The following is a 21,868-nucleotide window of genomic DNA, read 5'->3' on the forward strand; positions in this document are numbered from 1 at the left end:
AGGGTGAATATTATTATTTTGAAAGAATCTAGAAGAAAGCGAGCAAATGTATAACCACCTTCCAAAAATGTGCCAAATATGCTCCTTTTTAAAATTTTGGTTCTGCTCCTGTGTTTTGCCAATACCACACAACATTCTCAGACTGAAAAAAAAGGTTTGTCAAACAGCCTGGTATTAGTCCACTATCAACACTGCTCTTGAGCAGTAGGTAGGGTGAGTTGAGTGAAGATTTCCTTTCCCTCCCTCTCTGTTACAACATTTATGATTGTCGCTCAGCGTGTTTTCAATCCAGTAAGCTTAGAGTTATGGATTAGAAATTATGTTGACAATGCATTACAAATGCTTAATGGGTTCCCGACAAATCTCTTTGTCCAACATTTTAATAAAGATGTTATTAGCCCATTCATTCTAAATGCGTTAGTACCCCTGTTAAAGTAGTGGAAAGAAAATATTGTTAGGAGTGGGTTTGAGAGTTTTCATGAAAACATCCACAACAGGATTTTGTACCCGGTAGTTGTTATAGTGAATGTAAGTTTGTCCTTATTTATTTTTGCACCGTGGTGACACTGACACAGTCACATATATTGCCCATCCTTGGTTGTCCTGAGAAAGCAGTGGTGGAGGTGGGCATCCTTCTCCTTTTTCAACTTTATAACTCAGTAGCTTGCTGTTCCACTTCCGAAGGCATTAAGAGTCAATCATTTAGTGGGACTGATCTGTAGTCCAGACTGGTTAGGAGTCACTGTGTCCATTCCCTGAAGAGCATTAGTGAAACAGTTGGCTTATTGCAGCAGTCCGGCAACTGTTAGGAAGAAGGAAGAGAGGCAATATTGTAAAACAAAACCATTCCAAAGCTGGTGCAGGAGCAGAGTGACTTGGGATTATATGTGCACAAATCATTGAATGTGGCAGGGCAGGATGAGGAAGAAGTTCATAATGCATATGGTTCCTGGGCTTTGTAATAGAGGTATACAGTACAAAAGCAAGGAAGCTATGACGAACCTTTATAAAACACTAATTTGGCTTCAACTGGAGTATTGTGTCCAATTCTGAGCACTGTACTTTAAGAAGGATGTGAAGGCATTGGAGAGGGTGCAGAAGAGGTTTACAAGAATGGTTCCTGGGATAAGGGAATTTGGTTATGTGGATAGATTGGAGAAGCTGGGGTTGTTCTCCTTGGAGACGAGAAGGTTGAGAGGAGATTTGATAGAGGTGTTCAAAATCATGAGGGTTCTGGACAGAGTGGAGAGGGAGAAACTGTTCCCATTGGTGGAAGGGTCAAGAACCAAAGGATACTGATTTAAAGTAATTGGCAAAAGAACTAGAGATGTCATGAGGAAAAACTTTTTATGCACGAGTGGTTAGGATCTGAAATGTACTGCCTGATTGAGTGGTGGAGGCAGATTCAATCGTGGCTTTCAAAAGGGAATTGGATAACTATTTGAAGAGAGAGAACTTGCAGGGCTATGGGGAAAAGGCAGGGGAGTGAGACTAGGTGAGTTAACAGATTTTTACGCTTTCTTTCATTTTTCTCTCCACAGAATGCGACAAAGTCCACATCAGCAGTGGGGGTTTAACACAGCCGGTCACATTTACTCTATGGTTTGTGTTGTGTCTATTACTTTAAATTAAATCATTTAAGTGAAGAGTGAAGAGTGTGACCACTGCAGCAGATGCTGTTTCTGTTGGAACCCAAGTTCTTTCACAGATGGCAGGTTTGCTCTGTTCACTAGTTGTAGTGAAATCGCAAGTATCTCTGTAACAAATGCACTCACAATTTCACTACGAGTAGTGAACCCAGAGGAAATCCTGCCATGGAATAAGGCTTACATAGTTTGTATATCTTGGAATGCATAGGTAACTCGCCAGGCATTCCAAAAATCTAAGTATTCATTTGAACACTTCCCCGCACATTTAGAATGTGTATTTGGCCCCTCTTTAGTACTCTCTCTTCATTATACACTCTATGGCTGAGGGCGAGGCAGGCAGGCATTCTGCTTCCAGACCTCTGACTTTTCCTGTAACTAGGAAATGCTGGAGATTAAGCTGTTAGTCAATTTTACCACACTGTGACAAAGTTCCTCTTCAGTCCCCAGTCATTCCAATTGATCGGGATAAGGAATTATGAATGTAGGCCTTTGCCTAGGGCCATACAATTTGCATGGATTGTTTATTTCCTGCCGAATGCATGAAGATCTAGGAAATTGGGGGAAGGAGGAGAGTAACCTGATAGATACAGGAGATTGGGAAGCTGCAGGAATTCGGCAGAAAATATGCACACTTTGTAAAAAGTACAGCTTTCACCTATATCCGAGTACTTCTAGGAAAGAAAGACTTGCATTTATATAGCGCTTTTCATGACCACTGGATGTTTCAAAGTGCTTTACAGCCAATGATGTACTTTTGAAGTGGAGTTGTTAATTGTGTTGAGTATCATACAGGTGGAGGGTGTTAGTTAGGGTCTTATTTTAGTATATATAAGGAGACACATACAGAAACTGGGTGAAGGTTTGAGTGAGGAGCTGCATGTTTGTAATCTTTTTACTTTGTAAAATAAATGCAAGACTGAGTAAAGATTGGCTCTAGCATAATCCTTCATCAACAAGCTTTCTAGAGTATAATATGGTGGCAGCAGATGGTTGCTGAAAGGTGAAGGTTGGAAACTAAGAAAAAATAAATTCACATAGAAAACTAAAATCCCAGTGGCTATGGTGGAAAATGGCAGAAAGCAAGTATAAATTGTCAGGGTTTGATTACCATCAGATATCCTGAGTCTGAACCATACGACCAGTGGAACAATGAAGTGGATATGTGGACGTGGGTTACGTCCCTACCAAAGAGGAAACAAGGTGTGGCCTTGGTGTTGTCACTTCCTACCAAAAGTAAAATCCAAAATAAAGTATTTTGCAAACTGGATGTTGGATGTTGGACAGTTGGATACTGATGACGACTTGGATCTACTGTTACAATTCTTGGATGAGATGATCTATTAAATGCCTATGAGGCATGGTCAGACTTTGATAGATTATGGAAAACAGATGGTTAGAGGAATATATCATGGATTTTAACAGATTGTATTGAAGATTGAGGAAATTCAATTTAGAGATTCTTGGTTCAGTGCTCGCATTTAAATTGTTAGATTGTGCAAAGGTGTCACACATGGACTGGCTCCTGGTTCTAACTGGAGTTCGGTTCTCAGGAAAAAGACTTGCTGTTGGATCAAATGTCTGTTGTCTTAAAAAAAATTCAGGGGAAACAGTCATTTTCTGCAGCCTTGGTAGAACAAATGGGAAATTCTGCGGTGACACAAAGAATAGAGGACTTGATGATTGCCAGATTTTGAAATGGTCCAGATACTGGACGCAGGCACCAGTACAATGGAAAAGTTTGAAGACAGGAGGAATGAGGATGAAGGCACTTCAAGCAGATCTGGCTATTCACAAGTCATCAGAGGGTGTCTTCATCTTGAGGCTCCCTCGCGGTCTCCCACCTCTCCCGGTGGGGCTGCTGGCTGCCTAGAGCCTTGGGCACTCCCATTGGCCCTCCCAGCTACGGAGCCCGCCTGCCATCCTTAATTGGACTGTGCTCGTGGAGGCAGCCTGCTAATTGGCCGCCTCCTCAAATTTCCTCCAGGGTCCCGCCATGGCCACCTTCTTGACACGGAATTCAACCTGGCATCAGGATCAGGAAATAAAATTCAGCCTACAATCTTGGCTAACACTCCAGTGCAGTACTAAGGGAGTGCTGCATTTTTGGAGATGACATCTTTCAGATGCGATGTTAAATTGAGGTCCCATCTGCCCTCGAAGGTGGACGTAAAAAATTCCATGGCAGTACTTGAGGAAGAACAGGGGAGCTTTCCCGGTGTCCGGGGCAACAATTACCTAGACTAACATCACACAAACAGTGTAATTAACTATTCATTTCATTGCTGTTTATGGCACCTTGCTGTGTCCAAATTGCTGCTACATTACAACAGTAAATCTGCTTCATTGGCTTTGGAATGTTTTGGGAGGTCCTGAGATTGTGAAAGGTGCGATATAAATGTGAGTTCTTTCTTTCTTTAGTTTTTGCAGCTAAAATGCTGACCGGGTTAGATGAAAATTTTACTTCCACATTTTGTCATATTTAGTCTGTAAAAAATGTCCAGTGAAAGTATTTTCTCCTTTGTTCGACAAATTGCTGCAATTCCGCAGATTCTGTGACATCCAAGCTGTTCCCTTCAGCTTCTTTTGTTTATTTTTCCCCTGCAGGCTCACCCTGAAATGGTTCTCACATACCTTGGGGAACTGAAGTTAAGGGGGGAGGTGAGCCAGACAACGCACCAGGTACATTTTGAGTCTTGTTCCATTGATGGCCAGGGGAGATACAGCAGTTTGGAAGAAGAGGTCAGCATTAGAAAAAGAGAGACCGAAATCTTATGCAAAGCCATAAAAAGAGATCGAGTGCATGTTATAATTCGCTGTTGATTCAGCTTGCTTTTCTCTGAGAATTACATACTTTGTTTTGGATTGAACTACAAGTTACGAATGGAAGCAACCAGCAAAATATAAACACCAGCTGAAATGCAGTTTAACATGTAATTGTAAAACAAAAGTAAAATGCTGTGGATGCTGGAAATCTGAAATAAGAACAGAAAATGCTGGAAACACTCAGCAGGTCAGGCAGCACCTGTGGATAAAGAGTTAATAGCCAGAATTTTACGCCCCCAAACGAGTGGGCTGGTGATGAGGGGGCGGGGGGAGGGGGGGCGTAAAATGCCCCCGTTGCAAATTTACGTGGGGTGGCGGCAGTGGGAAATGGACCGGCCACCCCAGGCCAATCAAGGCCCTTAAGTGGCCAATTAACTGCCACTTAAGGGCCTCCACCTGCTGCCACGAATATTTTACTCTTGGCTGGAGGGCAGCTGAGGCCTCAAAAAGCCTGCCTGATGAAACTAGGTGGCCTTCTTGTGGGCTGGGGGGGGGGGCCTCCTGATCGACCACCCCCGCCCCCCCCCCCCCTTGCCTCGCAGGGGTCTGACCGATTGTTCCTGGCGAGGCCTTAAAAACTTACCCTTCTTCTGGGGCCGTCTTTCATCTTCTTCGGATGGCTGGGTGTAGTCCCTGCAGTGACCACCACTCCCGGTGGCGCTGCTGGGACGAAGAACTGCCGGCCCGCTGACTGTCCGGCAGCTCCATTAGATGGGACTTCCTGCCTCAATGAGGTGGAGGTGCCGCCCAAGATCAGTTAAGGGCCTGGGGATCGTAAAGTCTGGTCTGGATCCCCAGGCCCTGCGCAGGTGGATTTGCCACCAGCTTTTCAGGCCGGTGGACGTGGACCCCTGCTCAACGAAAAATTCTGGCCAATATTTCAGGTTGATGATCTTTTGTTGATATTTCAGGCCATTGACCTGAAATGTTGACTCTGGTCTTTCTGTTTCCACGGATGCTGCCCAACCTGCTGAATGTTTACAGCACTTTTTTTTATGATTTATGGATTATTTTAAAATGGCATTTGTCATCTGTTTTGATCAATGCTTATCCTTAATTCTGAAGCAAGCATTATAGCTCAGAAATGACGCTGTAATGCAGGAGTATGAACATTACAGCATCCTGTATGGCGTTCCTTTCTCTGCTAGTTTATCACAGACAAGTATCTGTTAATTTTCGATGGTTTAGCGACTCCCTTAAGATGATGAACAACTGAACATCATGGGAAAGAGTTAAGCAGTTGTATTGGTGTCATTTCCGGCCTCAGAAACTCATGCGCATTTTTCTAAAATATAACAAACACCACAAATTTATTGTTTTAAATCCCAGCTCTGAGATTGGCAATTCAAAAATGTCACTGTGCCATCACTTTCAAAATGGCATTACCAATCCTCCCCCACTTCATGTTTAAAAGCTTAATCAATTATGTCAATGGGTCAACTTACCAGCCAATATACCCCAATTAAAGAGGAGGTGTTCAGACCCGTTCAAATGAACCTTTAACTTGAGTAATGAAGAGGCCAGAAATGCATTGAGTTTCTAAAGAAATCATGTAATAATGTGAGTGGATATTGTTTTAATAAAACAATTTTTCCTTCAAACAATTCAGATAGAAAGGCTTTGACTATTGGTTTTTATAACCTGTCTGGTAAACACACAGCGAGAGATGTCAATTTGTTTAGTCAGTCTCCAAACTCATGCTTGATAAATTATGTTGTCAGAGCTTGATGGAGACAGCAGCATGTTCAGAATGGAAGTGAAACCTTCTGAATGGCATAACTTTATAGTCATTTATTTGTAACAAAAAACAGTAACACAAATAATGTACATTCTTCATGGCTCATTAGCACTTTGAAGTGTGCAGTAACATTTGTCTGACAAATTACAACTATATCCTTTCCTAACTTGAATCAAAAGGTAATACATTTTTACATTATACGTGGCCAGGAAATAATTTTTGCAATATCAAGCCTATCTCTTTTCTTTAATTAATTGAGAAACCTAGGTGGGGGGGTGGGGGGTGGTGGACAATGCCTATACTGCTGTGATGCCAGGGTTGAAAAGGTTAGGAAATATGAAATGAATCCAGAAGTAGTGGTTAGATGACATGAAGCTTGTCTTTCAGAAGACTGATTTGTAGGGAAGACTAAGGGAGTTGAGTAGTTTCCTTGCTTTGAGGAACGCGGTAAAAATAAATTAGAATGGAGGTGGTGCAATGAATGTTGAGCTTAACACAGCCAGGATATGGGGAAGAGGAAGTGTGTGTAGGAAGGAGATATATGGAGATTTCTAACCATATTTTGAAAGTATCTTTTAGTATATTGTATGGAAATGATTAAATCATTACTGTGAAGTTGTGTACTATTTTATTGTTGGCACATTGACTGTGACAGGTAAATATTTTCAGCAGACTTTGAGTGTCATGTAAAAGTAATAGATGGGGCTTATTTTACAATTGAACCATCCACTATGCCAATATAACATTTTAAATACAAAGCTCTCACCAACAATCTCTGAGCTGTCCAATTAGTGCCAAGTTTAGTTTAAGTTTAGAGATACAGCACTGAAACAGGCCCTTCGGCCCACCGAGTCTGTGCCGACCATCAACCACCCATTTATACTAATCCTACACTAATCCCATATTCCTATCACATCCCCACCTGTCCCTATATACTTCCCTACCACCTACCTATACTAGGGGCAATTTATGATGGCCAATTAACCTATCAACCTGCAAGTCTTTGGCATGTGGGAGGAAACCGGAGCACCCGGAGGAAACCCACACAGACACAGGGAGAACTTGCAAACTCCTCACAGGCAGTACCCAGAATCGAACCCAGGTCGCTGGAGCTGTGAGGCTGCAGTGCTAACCACTGCGCCACTGTGCCGCCAAAATTAGGAACTATACAAGGGGCTGGATTGAAACTTCCCAAAGTCACCACATAGGACACTTGCATCTGGCAGATTGAAAAGTATTTCCTCCTGTCAGTCTATGCTGGATTTAAACCCATATCCCAGAGGTCAAAAAAGTGTCTAATCGATGGCAACACCTAGTTTGCCAGGTGAACCGCTCTTTAATGTGACCTGGTGCTGTAAGGCAACAAAGTCTAATCACTGTATATACTATTTGCTGTTGGGAGAAATTTGTGCGCACATTTGCAGCCTCTTGTGAATTCTCAGTTACCTCACTTTGGTAGAGGACAGGTTACTAAGGTGAGATTACCCACAATTGGTTCAGTTCAGTGGAGCTGTGGCCTGTCCCTTTCTAAGCTCATAGCTCGGGTATGCTCCCATTCGGAAAGTAATCGCTTATCAGGCATGCCCCTGGGTCTTTCACCCAGATCTCTTAATAAAGAAAAGGTAGGTTTAGCATTGCATGAGGGCCATGTCAATTTGTGGCTAATTACTGATCAGCAAAACAAAAAAAACAGGAAGATTTCAGGAACCTGCCTCTCAGCAGATTGGTATGAGTGGGGTACAGGGAGTTTTGTAGATAGCGACTAATTTGAGCCTACAGAAATCAGGCCTCACATTAAAAAAAGACCTATTGAAAGCCTCTCTGTGCCCATTTTGATGGGATAAACATGTAATGCTGCAGGATGCTACTGAATAAGGAAATAATTCAACTTGAGGGCCCACAAATGACTTACAGGCTACATTGTTGTTCATGTGTTTCCCAATTTTGCTGACTAATAATTCAAAGAATGGGAATTCAAATCCCAGCACAGCAGCTTGTGAATTTGTATTCAGTTTTTAAAAAAATCTGGAACTAAAAAAACCTGTATTAAAATGACTATGAAGATGTCAGATTGCTCTTACAAGCTAACTTGTTCACTAATTCTATTTTGGGAAGGAAATCTGCTGTCCTTACCCAGTCTGGCCAATATGTGACTCCAGGCCTACATCAATGAGGTTGATTCCTAACAAGCCTAGAGGAGTATAGAAAGTGCAGGGGTGATGTAAAAAAGGAAATTAGAAAAGCAAAGAGAGGACATGAAAAATTATTGGCAGATAAAATCAAGGAAAACGTGGATGCAGAAGATGTGGGCAGGGTTCTTAATGATTTTTTTGTCTCTGTCTTCACAAAGGAGAGCGATCATGCAGACATTGTAGTAAAAGAGGAGGAGTGTGAAATATTAGATATGATAAGAATAATGAGAGAGGAAGTACCAGAGGGTCTGACATCCTTGAAAGTGGATAAATCCCCAGGGATGGATGGATTGCATCCCAGGCTGTTAAAGGAAGCCAGGGAGGAAATAGCAGATGTGCTGAGGATCATCTTCAAATCCTCAGTGGATACGGGCGAGGTGCCAGAGGATTGGAGGTCTGCGAACATTGTACCATTGTTTAAAAAGGGTGCAAGGGATAGGCCAAATAATTATTGACTGGTCAGTCTGACCTCGGTGGTGGGCAAATTATTGGAATCAATTCTGAGAGACAGGATATAACTGTCACTTAGAACAGCTTGGATTAATCAGGGATAGTCAGCATGGATTTGTTAAGGGAGGGTCATGTCTTACTAACTTGAGCGAGTTTTTTGAGGCAGTAACAATGAGGATTGATGAGGGTAGTGCAGTGGATGTGGTCTACATGTATTTTAGTAAGGCATTTGACAAGGTCTCGCATAGCAGACTGGTCAGAAAAATGAAAGCCCGTGGGATACAGGGGAGTGTGGTAAGTTGGATCCAAAATTGGCTCAGTGACAGGAAACAAAGGGTAATGGTTGATGGATGTTTTTGCAAATGGAAAGCAGTTTCCAGTGGTGTTCCACAGGTCTCAGTGTTGGGACCCTTGCTGTTTGTGGTGTATTTTAATGACTTGGACTTAAATGTGAGAGGCATGATTGGGAAATTTGCTGATGACACAAAAATTGGCTGTGTAGTTGATAGCGAAGAGAATAGCTGTAGACTCCAGATTGATATCAATGGTTTTGTTTGAGTGGGTGGAAAAGTGGCAAATGGAATTCAAACCGCAGAAGTGTGAGGTAATGCATTTGGGGAAGGCAAACAAAGTGAGGGAATACACAATAAACGGGAGGATATTGAAAGGGATAGAATAAGTGAGAGACCTTGGAGTGCATGTCCACAGGTCCCTGAAGGTGGCAGGACAGAGAGATAGAGTGATGAAGAAGGCATATGGAATGCTTTCCTTTATTGGCCAAGGTATAGAATTCAAAAGTAGGGATGTAATGCTGGAACTGTATAAAATGCTGGTTAGGCCACAGCTGGAGTATTGCGTACAGTTTAGGTCACCACATTACAGGAAAGACATAATTGTTTTGGAGAGAGTACAGAGGAGATTTACAGGAATGTTGCCCAGGGCTTGAAAGTTGCAGCTACAAGGAAAGATTGGATCGGCTAGAGTTGTTTTCCTCAGAACAGAGGAAAAGGGTGACTTAATTGAGGCATACAAAATTATGAGGGGTCCAGAGAGAGTAGGTAGGAAGGACTGTTTCCTCTAGCAGAGGAATTACCAGGGGACACAGATTTAAGGTGATTGGTAGAAGGATGAGAGGGGACATAAGGAAAAATGTTTTCAATCAGAGGGTGGTGGATGTCTGGAATTCACTGCCAGGAACCGTGGTGGAGGCAGAAACCCTCAACTCTTTTAAAAGGTACCTGGACATGCACCCGAAGTGCTGTAACCTGCAAGGCTACAGACCAGGTTCTGGAAGGTGGGATTAGATTGGGCGGCTAGTTTTTTCGGCTGGGACAGACACGATGGGCTGAATGGCCTCCTTCTGTGCCGCAATTTTTCTATGGTTCTATGATTCCTAACAGCCTTATGAAGTGGCCTAGCACGGCACTCTGTTCAAGGAAAGAGGCCCACCACCACATTCTCAAGGCAACTTGTGATCATCAATAAATGCTGACCTCACCAGCAACCCCTACATTCTGAGCCATGAATTTAAAAAATACTGTTCTCCTTTTGTCATCCTCTCTATTTATCTTTGCACATTGTGACGGAAATCACACCTGCCAAATGGAAACATATTAATTTTGTCATATGGGACACTACTGAAACTTTTTTTACTGGACATTGTACATAACTTGTTTAAAAAAAACAACAGAGCTGACCAGCTGAAAACATGGTTGCACATTTGCATTCTGAGAGACAGTTGAATAGAGAGACAATGGGAGTGCTCACTGATTCAATAAACAATGTCAGGCAAACACCCCACCTGCCAAGATTGAGGCACACGTGATTTCGCCACATGAAGATTAAAACTTAAAATTGCAAGCCTGTGATCGGAAAGACATTTCCATGGTAATCGATAGTGTTGGAACAAGGGACAAAGAGCCATGCCCTGACTCATTCACCCAGCAATGAAATTTTGATTACCAGACATCAACGGTGGGGGGAGTTAGCATTCCAGAGACTGCTAAGGTACAATCCACAAACCTCGCAGGAGAGACTGTTCCATATAAGGAGCTAGTCACATGACTAACCTGCTGGGCAACCTGGGAGTTTTTTTGAATTTGAACTCCCAACAAAGGAATTGGAACAGAGACAAAGCCGTGTACTCGTGGAGTAAAGATCTCTCCTGGAACTGAAGCAAGAAGACTTCTCTCCTGCCTGCTTCCATCTCCTTACCACGGAACTGAATCTTGTGAAAACACGTGAAACTCAAAGAGAGAAAGGTTTCCTATGTGAACAAGGTTTTAAGAAGACTACTGGGCCCCAACGAAAAGCAAGACTACTTACAAAAGACTACAGTGAGCTCAAAGCACGGTAACAAGATATTGCCTCAAACTGCTGCACCTTGTCTTTTCTTCTCTTTTCTGTCCCTATTTGTATGTGTGTATTGCATGTGTATGCTAGCATGGGTGCATTGTATATCCGTAGGTGTGAACCGTATTAGAGTTTAAGTTTTAAGATTTAATAAAATTTCATCTTTCTTCTTTAAACTTGAGAAAACCAGTGTGAATTGGTTTCTTTGTCTTATAGTTGGAAAACTGTGGGCAAGGATTCACAAAGGGGGAGCTCAAAACTCAGTGTATTTAAAATTAAATCCGGTTACAATAATACCAGGTGAAGATAATAACAGACCCCTAGACACCTTTCTCACCTGGTCGTAACAACAAGATTGCTCTGGGAAATCATGATAATCAACATTCTTTGTCTGTGTAAGAGCCAGAACTCCACAACCCACCATGTGTGTCTGGGAAGTTTTGAAATCAACAACCCTCCCAGAAGCAGCTGTTTCACACAAAGAGATGGTCTCATGACCTACCTGCTGGCCAGATTGGGGACTGTTTGAATCGTGCCTCACAGAAAGGTAACAGACTGCACTGAACTGTAAGAAGAAAGCACCTCTCTCCAGCAAAGTCCCAGGGAAACCACAGTGGCAGCGTAAGCCTCAAGACCACAGAACTTTACAGGCGACCAGCAAGAACACAATTGAAACCTCTCTTCAGCCTTCTGGTACCAGAGAAGCAAGCTTAAAATTGTGCAATGGGCCCCAGCGAGAACTCCAAGACCTTAACTTCAATCAAGGACATTACATCAAAGACAAAAGACGAGTAACTGAATTCCATTCATTGCCAACTCTACTTCTTTCCCCCAATTCTTTCTTCCCCTCTGTATCTATTTGCGTGTGTGTTTATTTCGTGTGCATGTGAGCGTCGTTGTGTCACATATTTTAGTAATTTTAATGGGGTTAGAGTGGTAAGGCTAATAAACTTGCATCTTTCTTGTTTAAACCTAAGAAAACCTGTTTGATTAGTTCATTTTTAAAAATTTCCCAAAATATACTTTATTCATAAAAATCTGCAAAAAATACATTACCAAACAGTTCCAAACAGCACCAAGTCAAAAATTACAAACAGTGCAAAGGAGGTCAGTTTCCTTCAATACAATCATGAGTTGCCTCACAACCCTTCCATTTCATTTGTCATGCCATATACATTTTTACATTTTACAGCAAACGAAAATTTTCCGGATACAGTTCGAGGGGTTTCCCATGGATCCAGCCCCTCCGTTCAACTTGGTGGGGAGACCTTACACAGTGGTCTTTCCCCATTGAGCCTTTGCTGCGGCTGCCCCAAGCTTTAGTGCGTCTGTCAGCACATTGTCCTGGACCTTGGAATGTGCCAGTCTGCAACATTCGGTTGTGGACAACTCTTTGCACTGGAAGACCAGCAAGTTTCGGGCAGACCAAAGGGCGTCTTTCACCAAATTGATAGTCCTCCAGCAGCAGTTGATGTTTCTCTCGGTGTGCGTCCCTGGGAACAGCCCGTAGAGCACAGACTCCTGTGTTACAGAGCTGCTTGGGATGAACCTCGACAAAAACCACTGCATCTCTTTCCACACCTGCTTTGCAAAGGCACATTCCAGAAGGAGGTGGGCAACTGCCTCTTCCCCACCACAGCCACCGCGGGGGTATTCTGTGGAGGGGGTGAGAGTTCGGGCGTGCAGGAAGGATCTGACGGGGAGGGCTCTTCTCACCACCAGCCAAGCTACATCTTGGTGCTTGTTTGAAAGTTCTGGTGATGAGGCATTCCGACAAATGACTTTGACGGTCTGCTCGGGGAACCATCTGACAGGATCCATCGTCTCCTTTTCCCGCAGGGCCTTGAGGACATTCCGTGCAGACCACTGCCTGATGGATCTGTGGTCAAAGGTGTTTTTCCGTTCATTGCAATTACAATTAGAGAGCAGTAAGCAAAGACTCACTGAGGTGGTAAGCTAAAATCACTGTGTTTTAAAAGATAAACCCTGTTACGGTCAAACCAGGAAAGGGGCCAGAGGAGAGCCAGATACCCCTTCCTCACCCAGTCATAACAACATCATTTTGAAATGTTTACTCGCTCTGGAGTTTAATATTTTTGTGCTGCTGTTATTGGATAACATCACATCAAAATATATAATATTTTGATGTGTTTTTATAACCTGCAGTGACCCTGTTTATCTTTTTTTTTAATTTTGTAGTACTAACTCTTTATGTCAAAGCACGAAATGACAACTGACTTTAAGTATTAAGCACATCAGTTTTAACAATGTCCTTTTAAGTTCAGAGGAACAGGAGTGTCTGAGTTTCTCCATTAAATACACACAACTGCAAGCATTTTTACTGCTTTTACCATAATGCCCCAAAATGCCAATTAGTTTGAAATGAAGTCAGTTAGGATTAGTTAGTCTGATTTGCAGTGATAAATGTATTAGTGTCTTTCCATAAAATGGCTCTGAAGGTTTTTTAATTACCGTAGAATTGCCCACACTGCCTTCAGTTACTTTCATTAGCTGAGGGAAATATTGTGAGTAATTGTGCCATTTAGCCGTAAGGATTTTAGAAGCATGATAAGTAATTATGCCAGTGCCTTTTGAGTGCTTTATGGAGACTTAAATACTGTAATAGTATGACAGTTTATTAAGGAGAATTATGTATCCATTTAATGAAAAGTTGTAATAATTGTGCTCAAACTCAGGTCTCTGCAAATAGTCCCAAGAAGGTCAGCCACAAACAAGTTTGCAAGGCCTCTGAAGTCCAATTAATACCTGGAGGATCCCTCGAGGGTGATAAGCAGCTGACTGCAGCACTCTTCAGAAAACTGGAAGAGAAACACCCTTGGACTGCAGCCCAGAGGTAAGCTGATGACAGTGCTGATATTTATTGTTCAATGACATTAGATGTTTTCCTTTGGTTTCATGTGAGATTGATGTTTTGGATATTTTTGAAATACCTTTGAAGCCCTGGGGCTGGGCATCATCAACAAAGACAGATGTTAGAACAAATCTAGGTGAAAATGACTTTTAGAACTCCGGCGTGGGCACTGGGCCTTGCCAGGAAGCATTTGTTGGTTTGATATTTACCCACCTTGGCTCCAAACAGCTTAAATGGGGCACCGTACTTCTCGATATAGCGACTGAAGAGAGGTAGCTAGCTGTCATAGGGAACTTCCTTTCCGATTTTAGAGTAAGTCTGTCAAGAATTCAATGTTGCTTCATTTGGAAGTACAAGACATAGTATATTTTGGATATAAGACCATTGGTCAATATAGCTTTGTAATAGATAAATATTTGAAAAATAGTTTTTTTTCAAAGGGTATGGGGAAAGGATGAGGGAATCAATCTCAGTGAATAGAACTTTCAGAGAGCCAGCACAGGTGTAAGGGGCTGAATGACATCTTGCTGTGCTCTAAGATTCTATGATTCTCTAATTCTAGCCTAATCTTTCCAAATCTGAAATCGGTTTGCATACCATAATTCTGGAACTAATCGACCTGGAATTCCCTTTATTAATAGTGAACCACCTTTATATAGTCCTTTTATAAAATTTGTCATGGGCTTTCTGTTCAACACTTGCTGGCAATCATTACCATAATTTTGCCACTCTGTTATTGGGAAAATGTTGCCTAAATTTCCTATCCTCCTACATCGATGGAAAGCTGTGGGATTTGTTTTTTGAATCTGTGGAGCCATGAAGCCATTTGTGTATTGTGTATCTTTTGCAGTTACACCTTACATTTTGTTTTGTGATAACTTTGGTAATTCTCAAAATAATTATTGGATAAATGTTCCATTGCATGGGATTCCTGGCAAATTTATGTAATCAAGAAATTTTTCAGCAAATGCTTCAGGCATTTTGGGGCCAATTCTGAGTCGTTGCACAAGAAGGCTATAGATGCAGAATCAATTGAGGCGTGGAGCTTCATGACAGAGGAGTCTGGGACCCGGAATCAGCCTATAACATCATAATTAAATCTCAAACCCACGTTCTTGTCCAGTGAGGTTCTTTTTTTGGGGGGTTGGGGTTAGGGGGTGAATCTTGCCTGACAGAATTGCTCCTTGCATAAACAAGTACAAACCTAATTTTGTGAAACATGCCCAGATCGATATTTTACAGCTTACTGCAGGCACACATCCTAACTGATCCAGCACCCGAACCTTGGATGGAATTGCAGGCCAGATGCAAGTTATTCACGTAGGAAGGACATACTTCCCCATAGAGGGAGTGCAATGGAGGTTCATTAGCTAGGTTCCTGGGTTGAGGGGATTGTCCTATGAGGAGAGATTGAGTAGACTAGGCGTACATTCCCTGGAGTTTAGAAGAATGAAAGGTCATCTAATTGAAACATATAAAATTCTTAAGGGGCTTGACAGGGTTTTTCATTTGTCAAAGGTGAGATGCAGCATTAGAGGCTCTGATTAGTACACAATAGCCCATGTCAGCATTATTTAAAAAGCAACACATCCAGAAATCAGCATTATCAGGTTAAACTGAAGTGGTATGAATGATCAAATCATGCAGTATCTGAGTTTTAAAACTCAAAAAGGGACTGGCCTCATGGCACATGCTGTGTGCAGGACGTGGGCATTGCTGGCAAGGCCAGCATTTATTGCCCATCTCTAATTGCCCTTGAGAAGGTGGTGGTGAGCCGCCCTCTTGAACTGCTGGAGTCCATGTGGTGAAGGTACACCCACAGTGCTGTTTGGGAGGGAGTTTTGGGATTTTGACCCAGCAACACTGAAGGAACGGCGATATAGTTCCAAGTCAGGATGATGTGTGACTTGGAGGGGAACTTGCAGGTGTGGTGTTCCCATGGGTCTGCATCCCTGGTTTTTATAGGTGGTAGAGGTTGCGGGCTTGGAAGTGCAGTTGAAGGAACCTTGACGAGTTACTGCAGTGCCTCTTATAGTTGGTACACACTGCTGCAACTGTATGTCGGTGGCTGATGGGGTGCTGGTCAACTAGGCTGCTTTGTCCTGAATGGTGTCGAGATTCTTCAGTGGCGTAGGAGCTGCACCCATCCAGGCAAGTAGAAAGTATTCGATCACATGCCTGACTTGTGCCTTGTAGATCGTAGACAGGCTTTGGGGAGACAGGAGTTGAGTTACTCACCGCAGAATTCACAGCCTCTGACCTGCTCCTGTCATCACAGTATTTATTTGGCTGGTTCAGTTAGGTTTCTGGTCAATGGTAACCCCCAGGATTTTGGTTTGTGGGGGTTGGTGGCAGAGAGGGATCCAGTGATGATAATGCCATTGAATATCAAGGGGAGATCGTTAGATTCTTGTTGGAGAGGGTCATTGCCTGGCACTTGTGTGGCGTGAGTGTTACTTGTCACTTATCAGCCCTTGCCTGTATGTTGTCCAGGTCATGAGTAAAGGCATAGACTGTTTCTGTATCTGAGGAGTCATGAACAGTACTGAGCATTGTGCAATCATCAATGAACATCCTCACTTCTGACCTTATATTGGAGGGAAGGTCATTGATGAAGCAGCTGTAGATGGTTTGGGCCTAGGACACTACCCTGAGGAACTCCTGCAGTGATGTCCTGGAGCACTACCACCATTGTAGATGCTGAGCAAATGCTTCCCCTGGCTGGGGAATCTGGAACATAGGGTCACAGTTTTAGAGTAAGGGGTCGGCCATTTAGGACTGAAGAGAAATTTCTTCACTCAAATGATTGTGAATCTTTGGAATTCTCTACCTTTGAGAGCTGTGGATGCTCAGTCGCTGAGTATATTCAAGTCAGAGGTTGATAGATTTCTGGGTATTAAGGAATATGAGGATAGTGCGGGAAGGTGGAGTTGAGGTAGAAGATCAGCCATTATCTTGTGCAGGCTCAAAGGGCCAAATGGCCTACTCCACCTCCTATTTCCTATGCTCTTATATTCTAACCCATCGAGCACGAAGCTTAAAATCAAAACAGAAAATGCTAGAAATACTCAGCAGGTCTGGCAGCATCCCTGGAGAGAGAAACAAAGTTAACGTTTCAGGCTGATGATCCTTCAGCAAAACTCAGAACGAGAAAGTTAGTCATCAGATAGGCCACCTCTTTTACTGGCTGTTGACTTTAGCGGAGAGTAATATGAGACTGGGTGTGGTGTTGTTATCTGACTCGAACCCAACCTGTTCCCGCTAGATTGGTTAGGTTAACATTAGTGTTAGAGAACTGTGAGAACATGGAACACATTGCACCAGAAAGATATAGATGCAAAATTAATTGAGGTGTTGAAAAGGGATATAGCAGTATATTGGGATTAAAAAGATCGAGCTTTCAATACTAGTAAAATGGTAGAGTACAATTCTTTGGCCTCCTTATCTCGAGAGACAATTGGTAAGCGCCTGGAGGAGATCAGTGGTGTGTGGAGCAGCGCCTGGAGTGGCTATAAAGGCCAATTCTAGAGTGACAGACTCTTCCACAGGTGCTGCAGAAAAATTTGATTGTCGGAGCTGTTACACAGTTGGCTCTTCCCTTGCGCTTCTGTCTTTTTTCCTGCCAACTGCTAAGTCTCTTTGACTCGCCACACTTTAGCCCCGCCTTTATGGCTGTCTGCCAGCTCTGGCGAACGCTGGCAACTGACTCCCACGATTTGTGATCAATGTCACAGGATTTCATGTCGCGTTTGCAGACGTCTTTAAAGCGGAGACATGGACGGCCGATGGGTCTGATACCAGTGGCGAGCTCGCTGTACAATGTGTCTTTGGGGATCCTGCCATCTTCCATGCGGCTCACATGGCCAAGCCATCTCAAGCGCCACTGACTCAGTAGTGTGTATAAGCTGGGGATGTTGGCCGCCTCGAGGTCTTCTGCGTTGGAGATACGGTCCTGCCACCTGATGCCAAGTATTCTCCGGAGGCAGCAAAGATGAAATGAATTGAGACGTCGCTCTTGGCTGACATACGTTGTCCAGGCCTTGCTGCCATAGAGCAAGGTACTGAGGACACAGGCTTGATACACTCGGACTTGATACACTTGATACACTTGATACACTCGGACACTGAAGAGTGCCTGCAGAGTCTCATCGACAGGTTTGCGGCTGCCTGCAATGAATTTGGCCTAACCATCAGCCTCAAGAAAACGAACATCCTGGGGCAGGATGTCAGAAATGCTCCATCCATCAATATTGGCGACCACGCTCTGGAAGTGGTTCAAGAGTTCACCTACCGAGGCTCAACTATCACCAGTAACCTGTCTCTAGATGCAGAAATCAACAAGCGCATGGGAAAGGCTTCCACTGCTATGTCCAGACTGGCCAAGAGAGCACATTCGGTGAGCAAAATGGCCTGCTCTTGTTCTTGCGTTTAACTGTAGATTATGAGCAATGAATGATGCTTGGTAACGAACATGGCATAAGACCTGGTTCAATTCAGTCTCTAAGAATCTTAGGTGTGAACTACAGTCTCTAGACTTGTCACAAAGCCCTAAATATTATCAGAAATTAATGGTTTTGCCACCTTGTATGTGCTGATTAGCGCAATATAGACTAATTGCACTGTCACACATGGCTTGCAATAAGTGCTTAAGGGGAGACTCAGGACTCCCAGGAGCACATATGGGAAACGGCAGCACAGCCTGCACTTTTTGTCCATTACAATTACTGGAAGTGAAATTGGGGGTACACACCCCAAAATCCCCAATGTGTATGGCTGGTCAGAAAGGCTCCCCGCCAGTAACTAGAATTTAGATAATTGACGCATGCACACGTGCGCAGATCGCAAAATGAGCAGGTAAGTGCACGACTTTAACAGAGATGGTAACACATCCACTAAACTGCCTGACAAAGAGTATTATATATGCGCGTTGAGTATTAGTTTGCTGATATAGCCAATAGAAATTTCTAGACATGCATCTGTTAGCACTGCAAGAGTTTGGTAAACAATTTCTAGATGTGTTTTTTGTTAAAACTCTAGAAATTAAGAATAATATATAAATAACAGTGGACGCAAATGCCAATGCAGCAACATCATTGTTTCCTTCTGTATTCACTAATGACACTGTATGAGACTGTATCTTGACGACTTTAAAGCCACAAGCTGACATGGTACCCTTTTTGCTAAACTTTAGAGCAGGTTGTTGAAGTACCTCTTGTGTTGAAAGGGTTGAACTTACATCAGCTAGGGAGAGAAGCAGCATGCACTGTGGAACCAGCCATTTTACCGGGGATCTTGCTTTTCTCAGTGGCACTGTTTAACGGTGGATCAAAATGGATCAAAGTGATTAAAATGGTACATTTGGGAAATATGTTGGAGATGAAGATGTTTGACAACGTCCTGCACACTATATTTGAGATGCTGCTTGCTGTAACTCTCACTAACTCTACTGAGTCATTGCGATGGTTTTCAGTGGTCAATGAGGTATATTGGACGTCGGAGGTCGTGGCGTGGGCGGCCTGGAAAATACCTCTGGGAAAGGCCCACATGGGAAGGCCCCTCCCCATTTTACCGGCGGCGGCAAGGCCTCGTGGCGGCCCCCCCACCGCTTGGTGACGGAACCGTTTCGGAGATCTGAGGCGTAACACTGGTGGGGAAGGGGAGGAGTGAAGTTTCAGGGTGGGTGGGGGGGGTGGTTGGAGCGGGGAAAACTATTCCTATTGGTTGTGGCAATAGTGGGAAGGGGTTGAGGTTGATGAAGTTTTGGCGGGACGGTAGTTCAGGATCGCAAAAAATGTTTGTTTTGAGGTGATAGGACAATTTACATATTGATTACTCATTGTGGGGGTGGGAGAGGGGATTCAAAGTGCAATTAAAAGTTAAATTTTATTTTGGACAGCAGGACCTATAAAAATTTAAATCTCACCGAAGGGCTAAAAGCCCTTTCAAAGTGGCGCTGGCACGGAACGCCATTGCCGGGGATGGAGTGCCCACCCCCTCTATGTCATCTGGGGTGGTCGTTCCGCCCCCTCCATGTTAATGAGCCGCCGCACGGAATGTTGTAGCAGCTCCGCGGTGCACATCCCGTGCGTGCGCTGCGCTGTTCGTGAAGCATCTCGGCGGTGAGCTTTAAAAATTCAGCCCATTATTTAAAATAAATTTGCAGTTATACAATTTGTTGTGCACATTACTTGCAGGCGGGGGTGGGGGGGAGGGGAGCTCAGTAAATTAAAATTAAGCTACCGGGTTTTCTTTACACGAGGGTTTGTTTCTCTAGGGTTTGTTGAAGCATGAACTCTTTTGCTACAGAGAATGATTGTGGCCATTTCATCTTATAAGGGAAAATTATATTCGAAGCAGACTATCATACAGGAATATGGGAAGAGAGAGCAGGGCAGTGGCATCAGTTTTAAATTGCTGTATTGAAAAACCGACAGATCCAATCGGCTCAATGACCTCTTTCTATGCTGTAAATGGCTATGATTCAATCACTTTGTTTTCTGAGCAGCCCTGTTCCTAATTGGCTTGTACTAAATCTCTCTGTGCACTTTTTATCACAGATTGGTTCAGTATTAATGCGTTCAGTGTATGTTTGGGAACATTGCTGACCAGAAAATGTACCTCGTGTATTTGTGCCAGGAAAAGATATCATGTGCGCTGATTGAAACAGGCTACAATTCTATTGCTATATATATAGTGATCTCAGTGAAGTGTTAATTCTAAGTCTTACCTTCTCAATGGGCCCCCATGTGATTCCCTGAGTTTTAGTACTGTCATCAGACAAGAGCATAATCAGAAAGTTGTCAGTAGCTTGCATTTCCTATTACTGGCAACTGGAAGATCATAGGACTGCAGGTGGCACTAACATCTCCTATTGCCACTGTAGGGAGACCATCCATGCTTTGAGTCAAAAGTACTGACCCCCCCCGCCCGCCCCACCACCTTTACAATATGTGTTCAGTAGAGCTCTGTTCACCTGCTGCAGCAAAGTCATGATGCTGTGTACCAACTGGACACAAGTACAAAAGTGCCCCACAACCACCAAATCTCTACTAACGTCCATTGTAACAAGTTATTTGGAATGAAAGAAAATGATCAGTTACTCATGAAAAAGGCTGCGTAACTTTCTATCTCTGCTAGGAATGGTACAGGAAAGGTTGTAGAGAACCTTTGCAATATTAGTTATTCTAGTTGCATGGTTATTTAAAGGTGGACATTACTATGTGTTGTACTCCGAAAATACTGATTACAATATTATAAAAATAGTAGTAGTTGATCTATTGTATTGCACATAGGGAGTGAATAACATGTGAAGGAAGGTTAGAGGGTAAGGGCATAATTGGACCTGACCAGGCACACAAACATAATCAATTTTAAAGTCATGCCATCTGTACTTAGCTGTTATAGGAGGGTTTGACTTTATATGATTTTATAATGACAAAGCTTATAGAAGTTTGGGGAACAGAGAAGTAGAAGTTAGTTGGAACAGAGAAATCATCTAATAGCGGAGCACAGAAGAAGACCATTCGACCCATTGAGTCTGTGCTGGCTCATTTGAAGAGCAATGCAGTTAGTCCTACTGTCCTGTTCTTGCTCCACATTGCTGCACCCTTTTCTCCTTGAAGTATTTGTCCAATTCCCTTTGGAAGGTTACTATTGAATTTTTATGCACCACCCGATCAGATAGTACATTCTAAATCCTAACCACTAAATAATTTTTCTTCATGAGTTTGTCTGCAGTACAACCTGAGGAGCTGGGAGACACAACACTAAGGTGCTACAGTGCCGTCACTGG

General features: G+C 43.1%; 1 protein-coding gene across 5 annotated transcripts in view; it reads left to right on the forward strand.

Moving 5' to 3' along the window:
• LOC137377181 (doublecortin domain-containing protein 1-like) overlaps positions 1-21,868 on the forward strand; it is an 822,721-nt gene that overhangs the window by 413,571 nt on the left and 387,282 nt on the right. For 4 of the 5 annotated variants that reach the window (XM_068046610.1, XM_068046609.1, XM_068046608.1 and 1 more), the window contains 3 exons: positions 1,542-1,602; positions 4,254-4,388; positions 13,901-14,058. In XM_068046610.1, the coding sequence (XP_067902711.1) occupies positions 1,542-1,602; positions 4,254-4,388; positions 13,901-14,058 (354 nt within the window). The remainder of the gene's footprint in view (positions 1-1,541; positions 1,603-4,253; positions 4,389-13,900; positions 14,059-21,868) is intronic. The other variant, XM_068046611.1, reaches the window with a different exon arrangement.

This window comes from Heterodontus francisci, chromosome 14 (genome assembly GCF_036365525.1).
Source record: "Heterodontus francisci isolate sHetFra1 chromosome 14, sHetFra1.hap1, whole genome shotgun sequence".
Taxonomy (NCBI): Eukaryota; Metazoa; Chordata; class Chondrichthyes; order Heterodontiformes; family Heterodontidae; genus Heterodontus; species Heterodontus francisci.